The sequence below is a fragment of the Musca vetustissima genome, unplaced genomic scaffold (assembly GCF_032173495.1).
Source record: "Musca vetustissima isolate MV318-11 ecotype Yass unplaced genomic scaffold, APGP_CSIRO_Mvet_v1 utg1463, whole genome shotgun sequence".
NCBI lineage: Eukaryota > Metazoa > Arthropoda > Insecta > Diptera > Muscidae > Musca > Musca vetustissima.
In genome coordinates, this window is record NW_026886420.1 from 633,995 (window position 1) to 655,066 (window position 21,072).

Genomic DNA, 21,072 nt, shown 5'->3' on the forward strand with positions numbered 1-21,072 from the left:
ATACATCGGATTCTTGATATTTCACATTTGCATTTTTATAAAGTTTCAATAAAAATAAAAAGTAACAATTTTTAACCACTATTTTCGAAAACTCGAATCCGCATCTCTCATTTTTGCGTATCCCTATTCATTTGGAATAAGGCGAGAATGTGAAAGCGAACATTTTTTACATGTGAGATATCTCCCTAGCGAATATCCAGAATAAGGCTAAAAATTTTGATACATCAACAGTTATTTGTGTAATAAATTGCTGATGTGGCTACCTTCTTTTATTGTTTGTTTCATCGAAGAGAAAAACGTATATATATCGCCAATTATGTGTAAACTAGCTATTACTGTTTTGTGCTTGCCCTTTATCGACCATTAACTTTTGTCTTTATTTTTCGTGTCAATTGGAACGTTTCTATGTTTGGCCGGTGGCATAGCCTCATGTCACACAACATACCATGGATCACCTGTACATCGAAATTCACGCGGAAGAAGGAAGTATCTTCACCAGCATAAAGTCCTATGTGGCTCTTTATGTGTACTTGTACTTGGAGCAACCTCAGAATATAAAGCTGCATTTTGTGCTAACCACAGCACAGGCCAGCAATGGAAAAATACCCCTGAACAGAGATTACCTTAAGCTGAGTTTAAATGATGAACGGATTATTCACAAGGATACTGCCGTGGAGGAGCCTCTGTGGGATTTGCATTTGCCAATTTACAACAAAGACAATGATACCTATATTGCGGGAATGTGCGCTGTGTGTCGCGAGATAGTCCTAAAATATGGCACCGAAGCGAGTCGCAAGTTATTGGGTTTCAAAGAAAGTTGTCTGCTGGCAACGACGGAAGCCTCCATATGGACCCGCTTCTGTGAGGTGAATATAGTAGCTGGACTATCCGATGTCCTAAAGTCGATTGAAGGCAAATGCTGCCTTACTGAGTTGCCTGTTGAGTGTGTTCGATTTGAGAATCACATGGGCGAACCTGTGCGCATGCATAATATTTATAAGCTGGCACGTGAAAAGGCCAATGTCGAATCGAAGAAGAAAGTGACAATAGAATGTACCACACCCAAGGATCAATTGTCGATTGAGCATACATTTGTTGAAGGTGTGCAGTTTACGATTGGCGATTTAATACTTTATCCATGTGTACGTCTTCTCTTTATTGGATGTGGGCTATCATTGCTTGATAGTTTCCCATTGACAAAGAATTGGTTTGCTAATGTAAGTATTTGTGTTTTTGGAAGATTCTAAGCATTAAAATGTGCTAATACCCTGTTCTTTTGTTACAGGTAGACAATTATGATTCCAAATGTCTGCAGATCCTTAATGACACTTGTATGCTATCTTCATTGGACGGGCTCCGCAAAGTTGACAACGAGCTGAAAATACCACAATGCCCAGCCGCAAGTTTTTACAAAAGTGACCCCAAAAGATATAAACCACGAAATCGCATTTATACTGAACAAAAAGAGGTCGATGCCGCCCTCGACAAACTCCAAAATTTGGACATTCATTTTAGTAGTACATCGACATGTACATATGACAAATTCACCATTGACTGGCAATGCATTGAGCCTTCACACGCCAAAAGTTCAGCATTGCCTGAAAAAAGACTGGCTAGGAAACGACAACAATTGGAAAATTTGGCAAATGCTGTTGTGTCGCTTGCCAACCCAGGTGATCGTATTGTTGACTTTTGTAGCGGGACCGGCCATTTAGGCATTCTGTTGGCCTTGCAACTTCCCCTATGTACCGTGATTCTGTTGGAAAATAAGTCAATATCATTGCAAAGGGCCAAGTGCCGAGTTCTTGAGCTGCAACTGAAGAACGTTATATTCTACCAATCGAATATAGATTATTTCGAGGGTAAATTCGATATTGGCTGTTCACTGCATGCTTGTGGAACAGGAACGGACATTGTATTGGCACAATGTCGTCGAGCAAATGCCAATTTTGTGTGCTGTCCTTGTTGCTATGGGTCTCTGCAACCGATGCCCCACATCAAATATCCCCTGAGTAAGGAATTTCGATCAGCCTTATCGGAGAATGAGTACATGTATATTGCCCATACTGCTGATCAGGCACATGCATTGGGAACATTAAATTGCTCCGAAGAGACCACGAGGCAGGGTCAGCTATGCATGGACATAGTGGATACGGATAGAAAATTACAAGCAGAGAACGCTGGCTATAATGTGATATTAACACGCCTTAAACCCGAAAATTGCACGCCAAAGAATAGATTGCTGGTGGGTAGAAAAAGAACGCACGAGGAGTCGATGTGAACACAATCACGTACTAAAGGTAAATTTCTGGTTTCTTCATGAAAAACTCGCTAGTCGAAACGACTCACGAACGTTTCATGTGATAGAAAAGTGAGTTCACGAGGGAAGGAGGGAGAAATGAGAATGTTTCACCGCCATCACGTGTGAGGGCGGGAGAAATGATTTAGGTTTCACCCAAATCTACCTAAAACTTATTTTATTTTTAATGCAACTTTCCGAGTTTGGCTTCGAATAGAGTTTTTGTTTTTAGTTCATTTCCCTTTTTTAATGTATTAATAGTTAAAAACAAATATACGAACAATTAAAACAAATTTAACTGTGTTGAATTCTTATAATTTATTCTTTAAGCTGTCAACAAGGAATTTGTGAATCTTGTATTCATTCTCTTAGAAAACTTAACAGATCTATTGTTTTTAACTTTAAGGCTTTTGTCAATAAGTGAGCGCGTGCGCGTGTGTGTGTGAATATGTTATTAAATTGGCTTTTGATTTTCATCGAAATCTAATTTGTTTAAGAGATTTTGACTGCCATTTATCTCATCAAGTTCCGGATCGGCATATTCCAAGATATTGAAATCGTCGCCGATTTCAGCAGTCAACGATTTTAAGATATCATCATCATCACCCTCTCCAAAGCCACCTAAAATGTCGCCAAAAGCTCCCGCTTCGTCGTTCTCCACCAACTTATCAGCCACGTTATCTTTGGGATCGCCCAATTTGCTGACACCCGGCCAATTCTTGTCCGTTAAGAATATATCATTGCGTTCACAAAGCTGTGCAGCAGCTGTTGCAGCATCTGGTTTATTGGTGGCATATGACTTGGTTAAATCGTCCAGTGCGGAAGCAGAAGTTGTATGAAGTTGTTGCTGCTGCTGTTGTTGTTGTGCAACGGTGTTGGTTTGAGTTTGTATCTGGTGATTTAAGGTTGTCAGGAATGGCGATTGCGGCTCTTGTTGATGTTGTTGCGGCTGCTGCTGAAGTTGTTGTTGATGTGGTTGCATTATTTGCGACAGAGATGGTTGACTGCACTCGGCAATATTTATGGGATTCATTTGCTGTTGCTCTGTGTTGGAATGTTGCAGCTGTTTTGGCAGCTTGTTCTTTGAATGATCATTTAGAATATTCAAATCATACATTGATTGTTGGGTTTGCTGTTGTTGCTGCTGCAGTTTTTGATTGATGGCGGCGTTAGGTGGTGGTGGCGCCTCGGTCCGATTATAATCACCAACAAAAGCTGTATAAAACAAATAAACATTTTGAAAATAATTCTTGTTCGAGTTATACGTTGAATACCTACCGTTTTTATTGAATTTATTACCATATGTTTCTTTATTCTTAGCTTGATGTTGTTTCCATACTCGTTCCTGTTCCTGTTCTTTGAGGGATTTTTGTTGGAAATATAATTTTTCTGGTTCCTTTTTATTTGAAAAAATATACATATATAAATTTTGTATTGGGACAACAAATACAAATACAAGCATACCTGTTGTGTTCTCCTCAGTCTTAGCACCGAACGATTATCTTTAGCATGCTGCAAGAATGGTGCCTTCATTTCCGTCGACAATGATCTCCATTTTTTCAGTATCTGCTTACATCGCTCGTTCCAATTGGGATACAAATGTTTTAGCTCGGGATGTTGGGTGTTGGCATACAAAACGGCGGATATTGTGGCCATTTCGCCCAAATCTGAAATCATCGTCAATATAATGCAATTCAAAGCAATGATGCAAACAAAACTCAAGTTATACCTTCATCCTTGCGCATTTTCTCGGCAGTTTTTTGTGTTCCAGCCACAGCTGCTTCTTTTGCGGGTTCTTCAATTGGCATTTGTATATCGACTGGTGTTGTTGTTGCATCTGTTGCCATTTGTTCGTTTACATTTACAACTTGGGACAACATCATGTCCCGTTCGATTTTGATTTGACTCAACATTGGATCTTCGGATTTTTGTGTCAAGAATTGTGCCGCATTTTTATTGGTCGATTGTTGCATACCCTGCTGCTGCATTGGATCGTATGATGTTTGATATGTTAAAATATTTGGTGGCTGTTGCTGATGGTGGTGGTGCTGCTGTTGTTGTTGCATTTTCTGCATCGGATTATTGCTCACATTCATGATGTTGTTGCTGTTGTTGTTTACAGTATTTTGTAGAAAACTTTGCTGTGAGATTTGATTAGCTTGGGTTTGTTGGACAACAACATTGTTGCTCTGTACCATGGGCATATTATTGCATTGCCTGTTTAAAGTGGTAAACATTTACAATAATTTGAGGGAAAAGTAAAAAATGTAGATTTGAATATCTTACCCGATTTCCATTTTTATGGAATTTAAATCCATCATTTCACTATTGGAATTTATACCGATACAGGTGTCATTCATAATCTAGAAATAATAAAAAAGCAAAATGTTTTCGTATTTCGTGTCAAATCAAAACCATAAAACCATGTGTAGCCTCCTACCTTAGTTGTTGTATTACTTTCCGAATGTGTTGTATTCAAATGTTTCTCTTCAACTTGGCCACTCAGCAGGTCATTGTTATGGTTATTGTTTTGAATTCCATGTTGTTGTTGCTGCGGTTGAGGCTGTTGTTGTATGCCTACTTCGGTTTTGATCGCATCCAATGGTGCGGCAGCATCCATTGACGTGTTTGCCGATGTTGTCGCCTCGTTACTACTTGATTTAGCTTGCTGCATTATGTACGATTGTGCTTGTGTTGTTATGCCGCAATCGTCCGATGATTCCGACTCATCACCAAAATCAATTGATGATGATTTATTTTCCAATAATGATTTCCCAAAGAATGCCTCTTGCAAATACGACGGATAAGATTCGCAAATTTTCGATTTCATTTTCTTCTTGATGATTTTCTTTTTCTTTTCATCGGTAAGGGAGGGATTCTCTAATGTACCCATATATATGTCTTCGCTTTCCTTGCGTATACCCCGCATGCGCACATTAAATCCACCAATGCCAAGTTTTTGCAAATTACGTTGTCGCTTCTTGCGTAGAATATTGACGCCCTCCTCATTCGTGGAAATGGAAAAGCCTTCCGGCTGACTACCATCTTCACCTAACCACACCATGCCATCTTTGTAGGTGGGTGTAGTATTGCCCTCGCCTACAGCGCTGCCATCGGCGGCATTAGCATTTCCGGCCACCACAGAATCTATGGCCGACATTATACCCGAATCCTTTTGATTGGCATCCGACTTTAATTTGCGTTTCTTTTTTATTTCTGTTGTCAGAGTGCGTATCATATTGAAACCGTGTTCACTGACACACACCCCATCGATCCAGAACGTATTGTCGGTATTATCAAAGGTTTCGTTTGCCGTTGCCGCTGAAGACGGCGTTGCACTAGAATTATTCGCAGAGCTTTCGTGATTCGACGATTGTTGTGGGGTGGATGGCTGGCCTTTTGTGGAGTTATTTGCTGACTCTCCCAGCGATGTCTTGTTTGACGACGTCTTTGAAGGGGTTTCCTCTTTGCGACAAAGCTTACATTGATATTCAACTTCTTTCAACAGCTCTTCTTCGCTCTTAATGCTATCGCACATGCCATGCGACCACCTTTCACAACTGTTACATTGTACGATCAATTCGTTCTCATTATAGCCTTGGGAGCATATGAAACACTTCGCTTGGCTGGCACAAGGCCCACACTCCAGAAAGCCATTAAACCATTGGGAATTTTTTCCTGGAGAATTGCGCCCACATTTCTGACACACAGCACATAAATTACACTTCCAGTTGCCATTGGGTACAGCATCAAGCGGCGGGTTCATACAATAGATGTGATATGAGATATCACATTCATCACACAACAATAGCCGACTTTCGTCATTTTTCTGTCCACATCCCTCGCACACTGTGCAATCTAGACAACGCCATCCCTTCTGCAACATGGTTTTTGAGAGCGTCACATTGGCACAGTACGGATGATAGCATTGGCCGCATTGGGCACATGATATGAGACAAGCTTCCTGATCGGTTCCCAAAGCACCACACATTACGCAAATATCTTGCATCAAAATAAATTTGTCCTTGGCAGAGCATAATATAATTTTCTTTTCCAGAGACATGTCATCCTCGGAGCATTGTGTGTTGTTCAGCTCATTGCTAGAAATAGATTGCATTGAAGACGAATTTAACATTGCAAGTGGTCTACCCTTGCCCCTTGCACTGCGTTTGCGATTGATCTGGCTAAGAAGGCCACCTTTGCCCATATAAAGTCTTCCCACCTTTCCTCCTCGTCCAAACTCTTTCAAATTCAAACGTTTCTTGGATATTTTTAGGGGGTCTACGGCGTTGCTAATTTCCAGAGCATCCTTATCATAAAATTCCGATTCTAAATCGCGAGGAAAGCCGTCACTAGATCCTGATATTGGATCCACTGTGCCCATTAGTTTTTTCCCTGATTTACACGGAGGACAAACATAATCATAATCGGGATTTGATTCTTTTTTGAGGTGGTAAGCACTCAAGTCTGCCTCGCCGTCACAGCCGCTGTGAACAAAACTGAAATAGCAAACCGGAATAAACATTAGAAAAATGCATAATGCAATATGGAGGACTCACCGATTACAATTGTTACACTTGACCATTTCTTTATGAGAAGGTGCTCGGTATGCCTTGTGACAAATGGGACATGAAAATCCTTTATTGCGTTGTTGATAACACGAATCACATATGGTGTAATGACAGTGCCATCTAGATGAAGAACCAGCTCCGGGTGTTCGAGATCCACAATCGGTGCAAACACGGCAACGCTATACAATAATGATACATGGTGTAGGACGAGGTTGTATGCATACCAAACAAGCACAAATAAACAACAAATATGAATACGTACGTTACATTTCCATCCATATTTCGGTACTGATGATATTATTGGCCTCAAACAATTGGTGTGGTACAGTTTTTGACATTGTTCACATTTCACTGAACGATTTTCGCCACTATCCGACTGGCGGCATATCAAGCATTTGCAGCACTGCTGGCAATTCCAGCCCGAACGAGAATCTGTCCGAAAAATAATATTTATATATATTTTGCTAGGTGTGGTATGTTCCCTTTTCTTTGGTGTAAATTACCTGGAAAATTTGCCAAACCAACACAGTAATTGTGATAATGGGCGCCACACGTTGAACACATAAGAAGTTTTGAAATATCACCCAAACCGAAACATTGCCTGCATTCAATATTTGTATCAACAGCTGTAAAGAAAGGAAACTCACATTATGTTCAAATCTGAACGCGATATCAAACCGACAAACTTTGGTAGTAATTTACCTATATACGGTACTTGACTAACATGCTCCACACAGAATGCTTGAAACGATTCGATAATAAGAAAACAACCTGCAGCGGCTGCACAGGGTAAATGGTAATTCTTTTGGCAACTCATACGACAATTTATACTGGCTCCATAGCGCAAGCAGTACGAACATTTCCTTTGTAGACTCTTCACTACCATGTCTTCAAAGTTCGGAGTGGCATCTTCCTCGATTCGCTTTATTTGTAGACACCACATGGCACACATCGAATGAATATACAAGTAACAACCATCGGCAGCTGTTAGGGCTTCTTCGAGTGAGGGCATTTCTTCGTGCCCCACTACATCCAGCTCATTGATAATCTCATTATTAATAGTCACTTTAGGTTTTGCGATTGATTTCTTTCGGGAAGGACTCTCCTCAGTTGAAGTTACACCGCCGCCAGTATCGGAACTTTTTATGGCTTCTGCTGTCTTCATATAGGGCTTAAAAATCTCGGCATTTACAGGGATTCTTAGCATATCTCCCTGTCCGAGTGCTGACTTTTCTCCTAAATTGCATAGACAACAGCATTTACCCGGATATTTTTCGGCAAAATAAGGTAGTTCATCCATATTCCAATTTGTTGACGAAGATTTGCTTGAAGATTCATCCATTTTGTTGGTAATTGCCGAGTAATTCTTTTCTTTTTAGTCTCGTTAAATGGTCATTGATATTCCATAAATTCCAAAAATATATTGTAGGTATTGTAAATGTAATTGTTTGTTGGCTTTCAATGATTATAAAAAAAATGAGAGCTTGATTCCATGGAACACCTCCTCTAGAGAGTAGAGAGTTCAATTGAACGATTCACAGAAGAGAGCACATGAACTAGTTTGCAGTTTATGTAGTTCACTTTATAAACTAAGAAATGAATCTCTAATACCATGTACAGACGGGAGTTGTTCTCTCTCTCTATTCGTTGTTGTATTAAGGCATGATGCAATAATAAGGTGATGTATCAAAACAAAAAACTTTGTTTTTGTCTCGATTGTCTTTCAAAATTTTCCATATAATATTTCAAATGGCTGGCAACACTGCACATCGAATTCAAGTAAAAATTACCCACTTTGCGTGGTTTTATATTTGCCGGGATCGGGATCGGTGTTGAGAGTTTCTCTCACTCTCAGTGGTAAATTGTGAATTGTGTTGGAAAACATTAACACAGGTAGGAACAAAAAAGTACGAAAAGATACCTAAAATTCTACTTCAAATGATAATAAATCATAATTACCGAGAAATATTGGTCAATATTTATACCTGTTATATGCGTAAATAATATATGTTATAATTTAAGCGTAAATGTATTCACGAATAATAAAAAAATCTAATTTTTGTTTTGGTACGTTTATGTCAATTCGTACCTTTTGTGAACAAAAAGTACGCTTGTTACAAAATTAAAAATAGGCAACGCTATGCCTGAATAGAAGTGTGAGAATTCGCGGCTGACCATTTTATTAAATTAAAGCGCTAAACGTAACTTTATAAATCATAGAAGTATTTAAACATATTGTTTATTACTGAAAATTTTTCATTTATATGAAATTCAACGTGAATGCCATATAATTTCTTTATAATTGGAATTTTATTCATTGGTTTGCTTGAATGATAAACGTGCTGCTGTAAAAGGTGTAATCTCTTGTTGGATTGAAAATTAACTGTTGTTGGCTATTCGCTTTTCTGATCGCTGATTTGTTTTGTTCCTGCTGTTCTTGTATGCTGATTGGAAATGCCTGCTGCTTCGAAAATTGTATGTGGATCCTGTAATGCTGCAATAGGCAAGAATGGATGCATAAGGTGTAGAATATGTTCGGAGTGGTTTCATATAGCCTGTGCAAATATTTCGGAAAAAGATCTGGCTGCATTAAAAGCAATTAAAAAATCTGTATATATTTGTGCCAAGTGCGATAGTAATCTGGATGATGGATTAGAAAGAAGTCATACCTCTGATGATATTCGTTCCCTTAATATGAAATTTGACAATTTCATCACGTCTAATCAAACCGAGCAAAATGAAATCAGAAGAGTACTCGAGGAAATCAAAACTGAAATGGCCACCTGTCTTATTGACATGAAAAAAGACATAATTGAATGCAATAAAAGAATTGATGACATTGAATCTTATTCGTCAAAGATCTCTGACTTGCAAGTGGAAAATAATATCCTGCATCGAAGGCTAAATCGTGGGGACATACTAATTAGTGGATTACCTGAAAATATGACTGATCTCGTTAGCATTGCTATTGGTTTGGCTGAATTTTATAAGGTTCCTATTTCCACATATGATATTAACCACGTTTGTTATATGTATAAACGAAAGATGTTACTTATAAAATTTAACTCCGTGCAGACAAGAGATGCTATAATGAAGGAATATTTTAAAGAACGCCAGCTTAAAGTGTCGGATATTATTAAAGGTGTTGGATCTGATATTGAGAAACGCTTATACCTGAATGATCATTACCCTCCGATAGCTTCAGAATTGAACGCAGTTTGCAGGAAGCTACGAGATAAAAAGTTGGTATCGAAATTTAAAATTCTAAATTATGATAAACCCAAAGCGATACTAATACTTGCGGATGGGAAGAAGGTGACTCGTGAGTTTGATGAATGTTCGGCGCTTCTCAACAATGAGAATACGTTTTAAAATTTAACTATTAGTGGATTTTAATAAATTGTCAAGTAAATTTACTTTTTTCACTACACCACCGTTCTTGATGATAGTATGATATTTGAATCATTTATCTGTCTGTCCATTTAGGGTTGATTATGCTTATTTTCTGATGTATGCCCATAACTAAAGGCAAAAGTGTAATTAAAATATCTTTTTTGTCCGTCCGATTTTTATTACCCCCAATTAATTCATTTAAATGATTTGAAATTTTTATGTACACTTATGAATGCAAACAAAATTTTATTAGTCCGTAAATAACATAGTTTATTCTGGAATGGTGGTCGTAGATTGAAATTGGTTATATCTTGTTTTCTAATTTTGATTTAAACCTTTTCAAATATGCTTATTATGTGCTTGTAATATATATATATAAATACTCTTTGATTTATGAGAAATAATATTGATATTGGTAATATGGTTAGTTGTTGAATTGAAATATTAATGTGGAGAATAATATATTTTTTGGTTATTGTAAATTGGTTCCCCTCTATATTTACTTTATTCGTTTTTGATGTCTTTTAATTTAGACATTGGTCCGGTAGTTAGCAATAGTGCGTATTTGAAGTCTGTTTTAACAGCATTTAATGGAAAATTCAGAATTGGACATATAAATTGCCAAAGTATAAGACCTTCGGTTAATTCATTTAAATTTGACGATTTTAAATCAATTTTGTTAGGATCACAATTAGATGCGATTGGCATTTCCGAGACATGGCTCAAACCTGTGGTATCTAATCGTGCAGTTGAGGTTCCCGGTTACAAAATGTACAGAAATGACCGACGATGTCTGAGAGGGGGTGGTGTAGCTATTTATGCATCTAAAAAGTTCAAACATAAAGTTGTTTTTAAAACGTCAATAATGGGAAAATGTGAGTCCATATTTTTAGAACTGTATTCCGGCAATGTAACAATTTTGTTCGGTGTGGTTTATTTACCTCCAGTAGGAGACATTTTAACATTTGAGCAACAGCATCACAATTTATTTATGAAATATACTAATATAATAGTTGCTGGAGATTTTAATTGTGATCTATTTAATCCCACCCGTGCAATATTATTAAGATCTATGTGTTTAAGGTTAAATCTATCAGTTTTGCATAACATAAGACCGACCCATTTCGATGTTGCGCATAGTAGTAGCAGCCTAATAGATTTCATGTTGCTTAGTGATATTGATTCGACGTGCTATTCAGGACAAGTTCACTGTCCTTCGATTTCGCATCATGCACTTATAATTGCATGTTTTGATTTAAGTATGAATGCCGTGGATGATAGAATTGAATATCATGATTTTAAAAACATTGATTGGAATGGTATCTTCGAATGTTTATCAGATTTTGATCATACGCATTATTATCAGGCCAATAATTCTGATGATAAGTGCCAGATTATTAACAATTTATTTAAAAACCTTTACTCCAATGTTCCAGTTGTAAAGAGATATCTTACATTACAGCCTGATAATTGGATTAATGCCAAAAATGTTGCAAATGCTAAGTCTTTAAGGGATTGTTCTTACAGGGCATATCTAGAAAACAGATGTCAGTTAAGGTGGAGAGTTTATTGCAAATACCGAAATAGGGCAAAGAGAGTTATGCGCACTGAACGATACAATTATTACACAAAGCAATTTCGTAACCTTGATCCCAAGAGTTTCTGGAGGATACTTAGAAGACATGGTTGTACTGGGGATAATGATGCTGTGTATGGTTGTGATGCTGAATCTGTTAATGATTTCTTTGCTTCTAATGTGACATCGGATGGACATGATAGTGTTGACATTGAACCTTTTCTTGATGCTGACAATTCATTTTCTTTCTCATGTGTTACAATCTATGATATTGATGTTGCTATTGGCAAAGTTAAATCAAAGTCGGTTGGTGTAGATAGAATATCTATTGAATTTTTGAAACTAATTTGGCCTCATACCTCTCATTTGATTTTGGACTTAATAAATACAATTTTAACTACCTCAAATTTTCCACTGTTATGGAAAATGGCTCGAGTTGTACCAATTCCTAAATCTACTATAGTCCGGGGTCCTGAGGACTTACGACCAATCTCAATACTCCCGGCATTGTCGAAAATGTGTGAACATATATTAAAAGACCAAATTCTATCGCACACTAATTCCGAAATTTTTGATGGGCAGCATGCATTTCGACGTGGCCGGAGCACAACTTCTCTGCTGTTACACCTAACAGAATCTATCAGGAGTGATCTTAATAATAAGCAAATGTGCTCACTTATTTCATTGGATATATCCAAGGCTTTTAATTCGATTTCCTATAGTACGCTTATATATAAACTTAAAAATCAATTCAATTTTTCCTTTTCAGCCTGCAAAATGATAATGTCGTATGTTAGCGGTAGATCACAATATGTTGAGATGGGTGGTGTTAGATCTGGGAGTGCTTTTCTTTCTTCAGGGGTACCTCAAGGTTCGGTCTTGGGCCCCTTGCTGTTTATTCTATACATAAATGATTTGCCAGAATATATTAATCTTGATGTATGCTCATTGTTTATATTTGCTGATGACGTTATGCTTTTATTCAAATCTGAAACAAATTCCATTGATTATTTAAAAGAGGCAATGAATTCTTGTTTGGGGAATTTACTGAGATGGACCAACGCTAACTGTTTACAAATAAACCCACTGAAAACAAAAATTATTATGTTTGGTTCTCATGTTCAAGATCTTGGGATATGTATAGGTAATTCAAGGATTGACGTTGTTGAGAAACACAAGTGTTTAGGTGTTATCTTGGATAACAAGTTAAATTTTGGATCCCATATTGACAGTATACACAGTAAAATTTATTCAGTGTTACGTAAATTGTATTCCACCAGTATTTATCTACCTTTGCATGTTAGGACGAAAATTGCCTGTTCACTGATGATGCCACATGTGTTGTATGTATTGGAAGTTATATCTGGAACTTCGGAATATAATTTTCATAAGTTACAGCAAATTATAAATATGATTGCTAGATTTGTTTATAATGTAAGAGTTCGTGAGCATATATCACAGTTTGTTGTTAACTTTTTAGGCACCTCGTTTCGCAAATTTGTCGATTTTCGTAATACTTTTTATTTTTATAGAATTATTAAAACTGGTATACCTAGGTCGTTACGTGCGTTGTTTACATTTTCACATTCTAGCAGAAACCCACAGATTAATATACCTTTAATTCATAGCTCCTTATATGAGAAATCGTATGTTGTTCGTGTTGCGAGGTTTTGGAACTACCTACCTATTGTATTGCGAATTTTTTCGCATTCGAATAATGCGTTTCGTTTAAAACTTAAACTTCATTTAAATCTTTCAGAGAATTAGTTCATTCGTGTTTTATGATCTTCGTACTACGTACGTTGCTAATGGACATTTGTATGTTTTTTTAAATAATATTACTGTTAAAGTAAATTAGGCTGGGGAGCCAATGTTGTAAATAAAAATGAATTTTAAACTATCAGGTTTTTAATAATACTATTAATACAGTAAATAGGCCCAGGAGGCTTTTGTATTATGAATAAAGAAATGAAATAATAATAATAATAATAAAAATAGCGCAACTCTAATTACTCTCTCAAGGGAGAGAAACTCTCAACACCGATCCCGATCCCGACAAATATAAAACCACGCTTTGACAGTTAATCAAGACATCAGCTGCGCTAAATGGACTACCAATTCATTCTACATATGTGAGTACTGTACACGACGTTTAACATCGTTTTCCTTCCACCATGTTAAAAAAAAAACCTTTGAACATAAAAGAAAAAGATACATAAAAAGTATAAATTTTGATATACATAAATAATGTCGTATGTACAATGCCTTTATCGATTACAAATAACACAACGGATCCAATCTGCTTATGCCTTAAAAGTCGAAGTCGATTTTTGATCATGGGGAAAATCGCTAAGGTGACTTTTTATGATCGACTTTCCATTTTTTTATATATATTTTTAATTGGAATGGCATTTTGTATTACTTTCTATCGTCAATGTTTATCTTTATTTTGATATATGAATTTAAATGTTATTTTCTTCAATTGTATGTCAATATGATAAATTATAACGTTATTAGATCTTCATGTAAAAGCTTATAAATCATTACAGCAAATGAATTATTCTTCAACATTTATCGATCTATTAATCCCGGAATTTAAATGTCTATTGCAATTTGGCACTGTGGCAACTCTATCAAAGTTAACGGTTTGTGAATGTTCGGTGACCGATCTTTGTGAAATTTGTTGTTAAGTGAAATAAGTTGTTAAAAATCAATTCCACAATTTTCATTGAAACAAATGTTAATAGAATTTTTCCAAACAAAGCTAAATTTTTTGGAAATGCAAGTTGCTCTTGTGGAAAGCATCTTTGAAATCCTTGGTGATGCGGAAATTCGGTTCATTGTAAATGTGTTCGGGCGTCCATTTAACACATTCGCGTATGTTAAGGAAAAGGAGTGTGCAAATTTGTTTGTTGAAGAAATTGTGTGATTCCTTGCAGTCGTAAATGAATATACATACATAAGTGCCGAAATATATTGTTGTTCCGGTAATATCAATTGTGCTTCCTATGCAAAAATACAAAGTGTAAAATCAAAGTGATATTTGTATGTAATCATATTCAAATGATCGAAGAAGAAATCTTGTTTCCAAAATACCACAGAAGCGACAAGATATTTGATTTATATTTTAGATGTTCTCGAATTTCGGTGATAGTTTTTATGTATTTTGGCCACTGCTCCCGAAAGTGGCCAAAATACATAAAATAAAAAAAGACAAAAAATTGAGAAAATTTTTTTGTTAGAATTGTGAAGGTGTGGTAATTGATATTTAATTGATTTGTTGTTTTACGATTGCCCTGTTTCAGAATAGCAATAATCTAAAATTTGTTACTATTGTTTTTCGATAAAAAATATATCTTTAGTTTATTGATAAAATTGTTTATTCGTTTGCGCGGCGATATCCAGTTCGAATTTCGAAAGTTTGTATTATTTATTAAATTCGCGGTTGTCTCTTTTTTTTAAATTGTGCGTTTAATGAATTTATGTGCCAGAATGCAAATTTTTTTCTTAATAATATCGAAGTTCTGCCGGAATAAAAATAAATTCAAGCTTTAGCGCAAAAAAGTGACACATAATTCTGAAATTGTAAATAATAAATATTAATCAGTTGAAGAAATCGATATAGATATATTTTTTTTTTTTGGAAATTTTTCTGTTGTAAACTATTTTACGGAAAATATCGAGTGCTGCAGCAACAAAAAAGCGGTTAGATCTTCTGCAATACATATTTTTGGTAAGTGATTTACTCCTTTTTTCAATTTAAATAAAATGAAAATGTTTTTACCGCTTTCGTCTAGAAGTACTTTGTTATGGACGAAATAAATATTTGCATTTTTTAATGTTTTCCTCAAGTTCATACAGTCAAAATAAAAATACAGTAGTTATCTTTGCAAAATATTTTTTGGGGGTTTTTCCTGATGCACCTTATCCCAATCTGTAGTTTTGGAAAGGAGCAATTACATTGTTGTTGTCTATGAGTTTTTATCATAAATAAACTCCTTCTATGAAAGCAAAATATATTCCCAATATAAACATTTGTTTTAATATTTATATAAATTTTATTTACTTTTATTTAATAAATCACCAAATATTTGGATATTCTTCAATATTTATTGTACACATAGAATTTTTTCTTTTATATGTAGATATAAGTAATTTGAGAAGATTTGTTTTTATTGAAATTGTATGTTCACAAATTTCTATAGCGTATAATGTAAAAGCCACAACAATTTAATAAATACAGTGATATTTTCAACAAATTTAGCCTTCTTTTCCGACATAATAATTTTTGCGGTACAATAATATTCTTAAATATACATATAATTTGTTGCCTTACTTTACTAAATGTTATAATGTAAATGAGATAAAAAATATACATAAAAAATAAAAACGAAGTATAAAAATTAAAATAAAAAATCATTCTAGGCCGGCAATAATAAACAATGTATATATTCAAAATAAAATAAAAAATATAAACGATATAAAGGTTAAAAATGAACGTGTAAATGGAAATGTTAAAAAATGTAAAGCTTTCTTTCTGGTGGTGATATGTTTTAACAATGAGCGGCGGTGTGAAATGTCATTTTAGTTCGTTATAATACAGAGATATATAGTACAGACCAGTTGAATACATGTTTTTGTAGCCTAGTTGTTTAACAATGGCTCTTGATCGCTGGCGTATTCATCGGCGTTAGCCCCATCACCCGGAGTCAACATTCTTTGTGCAGCTCTATGAAAAATACACAAGAAAAGATGTGTTTAAGTTGTGTTAGGAAGTAGTAGTGGTGTTAGTTGGAAATGTGTGTAAAGACTACTCGTGTTAGTTACATTAAAATTGTTTCTACAAATTTGTTGGTTTCTTTTCTATCAAAGATAATTCTGATAAATTTTGAATAATAAAAAAATAATAATAATGATGACATATTTAGAAATTGGCATACATTTGATTGGCATACTGCACACGCTGTGCTGGTGACATGTTGAGATTTCCTTTAGTTTTACGATCATATGCAAATATGACGCAAGTGGCAATCAAAGCAACTGCAAAAAAATTATATTTTACATTATAATTATTACAAAAAATACCATTTAAAATAGCATACTTGTTAGCCAGCCCAAGAAGAACAATTCCAGCCAAGTGTAATCTCCGTGACTCTTGTCAATGATCATACCAGCAATAATTGTTATTACAGCCAGTCCCAAGTTTTGTACTGATTGGCAGCTGAGAAGGATGTTAAAAAATAATTAATTTTGAAAAATCGCCCGTTTCTCTATACTCACAATCCATATGCGGTTCCAAGTTGATATTCGGGAATAATCAATGCCACCAGAGGCCACAGGCTTGCAGCCAACATTGAGTACGACAAACCCATTAGAACCATGCCAACATATGGATTTACCATAGTAAATGCTAATAAGGAATGTGCTCCAATTGTTGAACAAGTAGCCAAGCAAATCCACGATACATTACGGCCAGTTACATCAATCAGAAAACCAAACAATGGCGATGCCACGGCAGATATAAGGTAAACAATCGAATTCACATTATTGGCTTGGTCGGGTTCAAAATGAAATTTCTTCATAAAGAAGCTCCTTCAGAACAGAAAGAGGAAAAGTTGGTTAACTTTTTGAACAAAGCAATAAAAGTATTCGCCTAAATACTTACTTGCCCAATGCAATAAATGGGAAAATGGCTACATAATAGGCCACGCATATTACTGATACCATCCAAAAGGTAACCTTGAATGTGACTACATCACTTAGCTTGGCTATTTCGCCCGAGGGATTTGTATTACGCTGTAAAATTCGTTCGGCTCTTTTATCCATCCAACCTGTTGGGAAATTTTTATTATTAACTACACCATTGGACAAATATATCTTCACCATCACTTACCCAATACTAAAGCACACATTAACGATAGAACACACGTGCCAGCTGCCAATAACAATACTACACCCAGAGCGTTATGTTCCTTATAGATCTCGTGAACATAATTATACAGGGGTTGCATTACCCAAAAGTTGACAGTGCTACCGAACCGAGCCACCGACAATTGCAATCCAAACACCATATTTAATTCCTTTCCTTTGAACCATAGTACGGCATAGTTGTTTTGAGCCACGGCCAATGATTCGGCTCCAATGCCAAATATGAAACGGCCAACAATCATAATCCAAAATGTGTTCAATAGACCGCCAGTGGCAAATAGTAATTGACCAATTAGTAATATAAACAGGTAAATAATTGTTCCAAGACGTATTCCAAAGACACGATCAATTAGAAAGCCACCAACAAAACAAAGAACCACATTTGGCCATGAATATATCGAGTATATCATAGAAAATTGTGTGCTAGTTATATTGAGATCTTCTTTGAAAACTTCTTGTAGGGCACCGGGGTTATCATAGCAAAAGTATGAACCTGAAAAAATGGAGAAAAACAATAGTGTTTACAGTTACATATATACATGTGAATCATATTTAGTTGATGTCCTGCCTTGTTACTGGTAATGTTTATTTTATTGTATTTAATATTATTTCATCAAAATAGTATTAAATATTACTACAGTAGACAATTGATATAAGAACATCTTATATAAGAAAACACGGACATAAGCAAATGTTTCACTCATATAAGAAAGTAGATTATTATATATAATACACTTTTTTTTAAGATATTATATTTTTTATCTTATTAATAAATTAATTATTTTGCTATGGGAAAACAAGATGTTAATGTTTGACTCATTCTTACCAAAACCCAAGAGACACATGAATATCAAGGCAAGAAACCGATGAAATCCACTATTGGGATTACAACAGGCCGATGCACCACATCCGACCGGTTCCGGATCTAATTCATTATCGTGTGGTCCAAGACGAGTTGTGGTGGGCGAATGCTCCTCATTCTCAACTATGGGTAAACGATCATCGCCCATTTTGAAAAACTCTTGGAAATTTATTTAATCTCGACCACCAATTACCAGAGTAGCTAAGAACTTTGTTCGCCGATATTTCAAATATAACTGGCACAAAATTCTGTTCCAACTTCAATGCAGCAGTAGTTGCAGTTTATCAGCAGCGTTCTACAATAATAATAAAGCAACTGATTTGTTGTATGGTGGTTATGTCGTTGATTTGAGGGCGTTTTATGCTTTCTCACAGATAAATTTATCTCTGTGCCCGCACAGCGTTGAAAGTTACACACACAACAACCAGAGTAGAGATAAAACCGAGAGTTGGTTTCTTCAAATTGAAATTATCTCTCTTTGTATCTTCTATTCAGGACAACAATACAAATTTTTCCATTCAAATTTCCTTATCACTTGATTAGTTTAGTTTGTCTTTGTTCATTTAATTGTTGTTGTAGCTTATCGATGTTTAATATGCCCGCATCAGATGCTAATTCGTTTCAAATCGACTTGATGTTAGTTACACACTGCTGTAGGTAGGCCTCATTGAATAGTTCGCGCGTACCTAAAACTAATAGATAATATTGATGGATTAGTAAAAAAACAAAAACAATATTGAAAATATAATAAATATTATAAATGGAACACAAATACATATGAAATTAATGTCATCTGTTAAGAGTGGTTTTAAATTCAAGTACTTGTTGCTTAGTTTTATGGACAAAGTTTGTATTGAATTACAATGGATTATAATGAAATTAACATGTGATATGAGAGTGTCAGACAGACAAAGCGTAGATTAATCACCACTAGAGTCTTGCTAAACAAAATGCAATTGTACAATCACAGTCATGGCATAATTATTTACAAGCAACTCTCATATAGGATCTTCATTATGAAAAATATAGAGTAACTATAAATTTTATCTAAAAATAAAATTTCAAATTATATTTTTCAAAATGTCAATAATGTTTTGAAATGCAAATACGTTTATAATACAATTAGCAAATGAATGTTTTTAATTAACACATTTTCACACAGCTTTTTAAAATGTTCGTTGGAAATTATTATAAAGAAAGTTAGTTGTTATCCATTGTTTCCAAATTTTGAATCGGATGAATTCGCAAAAAACACACACACTCGCATTTATATATATGGATTATTATTATACGCCATTTCTTTGGCATGTATACATAATGCATAAATATATACAACAGATACAATGCAACAAGTCATTATTCCAGTCGCCAACTAAATTACCAATATGCTCTAATATATGTACACAAGTTTCTATTTTTTTATAAACAAAGAAATTGCATTTAGATAAGAAACATCTTTTGTTAAAAACACGAAACAACAAAACGCATATAATTAAGTATTTATATACACATTAATATATATACTTCAATTAAAACATTTTATCGTTTCTTTAAAGAAAACTGCAAACAAATATACATATGGTGGATGTATGTGTAAACTTATTACTAAACAAAACAGTTCAATAAATATACAAAAGCCACACATGCACATTCAGTACAACTTTATTTATAAAATCACTTACCAAGGGAGTTCACTTCAACTGCACTAATTAATATACTTTTTTGCAAACCCCTAAAAAATATATAATTCTTTCTAAATTCACTAAAAAATCCAGTTATTCTCTGTATGAAGTCAGAGAATAATAACAATAAAAATCGATTTCCATTTGTTTGAGATGCAAGCAAAAAAGTTATCGATAAAATGTTTTGTTATTACAGACATTGACAGCATTTAGACGTGCACACTGTTGCATGCAATTTACTCGACCAAAAAACTCTCTTAACAAATTGTAACGGAAAATAAAAACAGGGATTATTCATCGGAATTTTGAATATTTTACATTTTTAACATAAAAAATCGTCGTTAATGTTTATTTTCGTTTTTCAACAAAAAATGTAAAGAGAACGCATCAACGCTGGTGTGCAAGGCTGCCAAACTTTTGGTCTGTTCCCGTACTGCAAGAATATACTACTTTTTACTACAATAACGAATTTTCCTTTATGGTATCCATGGTATAATAAAAGAAAGTAACAGAAAGAGTTGTTGTACAACAAACGATACAACAACCACATGAAAATTTGTTGTTGTAAGTTTTGCTAGTGTCAATGTCTTTTGACAGAAAAATGTAAACAAACAAAATAAATTATCAACAAATTATATTTATTTTGAAAATGAAATATTTTTGAATCCTCAAAATAAAATTTGAAAAACATGAATGAACATCTATCAAATTTATTTTTCTATCGTTTCAACATCTTTCCCATAATTAAGCCATTGCCACTT

The 21,072-nt window shown here is 34.9% G+C and overlaps 3 protein-coding genes across 3 annotated transcripts; 1 reads left to right on the forward strand and 2 right to left on the reverse strand.

The window, feature by feature from the left end:
* Window positions 1-446: 446 nt before the first annotated feature.
* Window positions 447-2,281, forward strand: LOC133333892 (glutathione S-transferase C-terminal domain-containing protein homolog). Its single transcript, XM_061542201.1, has 2 exons — window positions 447-1,217; window positions 1,286-2,281. The coding sequence occupies exons 1-2, from the start codon at window positions 447-449 to the stop codon at window positions 2,279-2,281; spliced, it is 1,767 nt and encodes a 588-aa protein (XP_061398185.1).
* Window positions 2,282-2,752: 471 nt separating this feature from the next.
* Window positions 2,753-8,173, reverse strand: LOC133333923 (histone-lysine N-methyltransferase 2C). The gene is made up of 12 exons (XM_061542236.1): window positions 7,573-8,173; window positions 7,374-7,496; window positions 7,133-7,302; window positions 6,859-7,049; window positions 5,728-6,798; window positions 4,740-5,655; window positions 4,586-4,662; window positions 4,390-4,516; window positions 4,029-4,281; window positions 3,764-3,966; window positions 3,171-3,695; window positions 2,753-3,098 (listed from the first exon to the last, which is right to left on the reverse strand). The coding sequence occupies exons 1-12, from the start codon at window positions 8,168-8,170 to the stop codon at window positions 2,754-2,756; spliced, it is 4,599 nt and encodes a 1,532-aa protein (XP_061398220.1). The 5' UTR covers window positions 8,171-8,173; the 3' UTR covers window position 2,753.
* Window positions 8,174-16,477: 8,304 nt separating this feature from the next.
* Window positions 16,478-18,777, reverse strand: LOC133333902 (major facilitator superfamily domain-containing protein 1). The gene is made up of 7 exons (XM_061542214.1): window positions 18,594-18,777; window positions 17,733-18,260; window positions 17,505-17,670; window positions 17,120-17,431; window positions 16,942-17,060; window positions 16,780-16,879; window positions 16,478-16,568 (listed from the first exon to the last, which is right to left on the reverse strand). The coding sequence occupies exons 1-7, from the start codon at window positions 18,775-18,777 to the stop codon at window positions 16,484-16,486; spliced, it is 1,494 nt and encodes a 497-aa protein (XP_061398198.1). The 3' UTR covers window positions 16,478-16,483.
* Window positions 18,778-21,072: the final 2,295 nt, after the last annotated feature.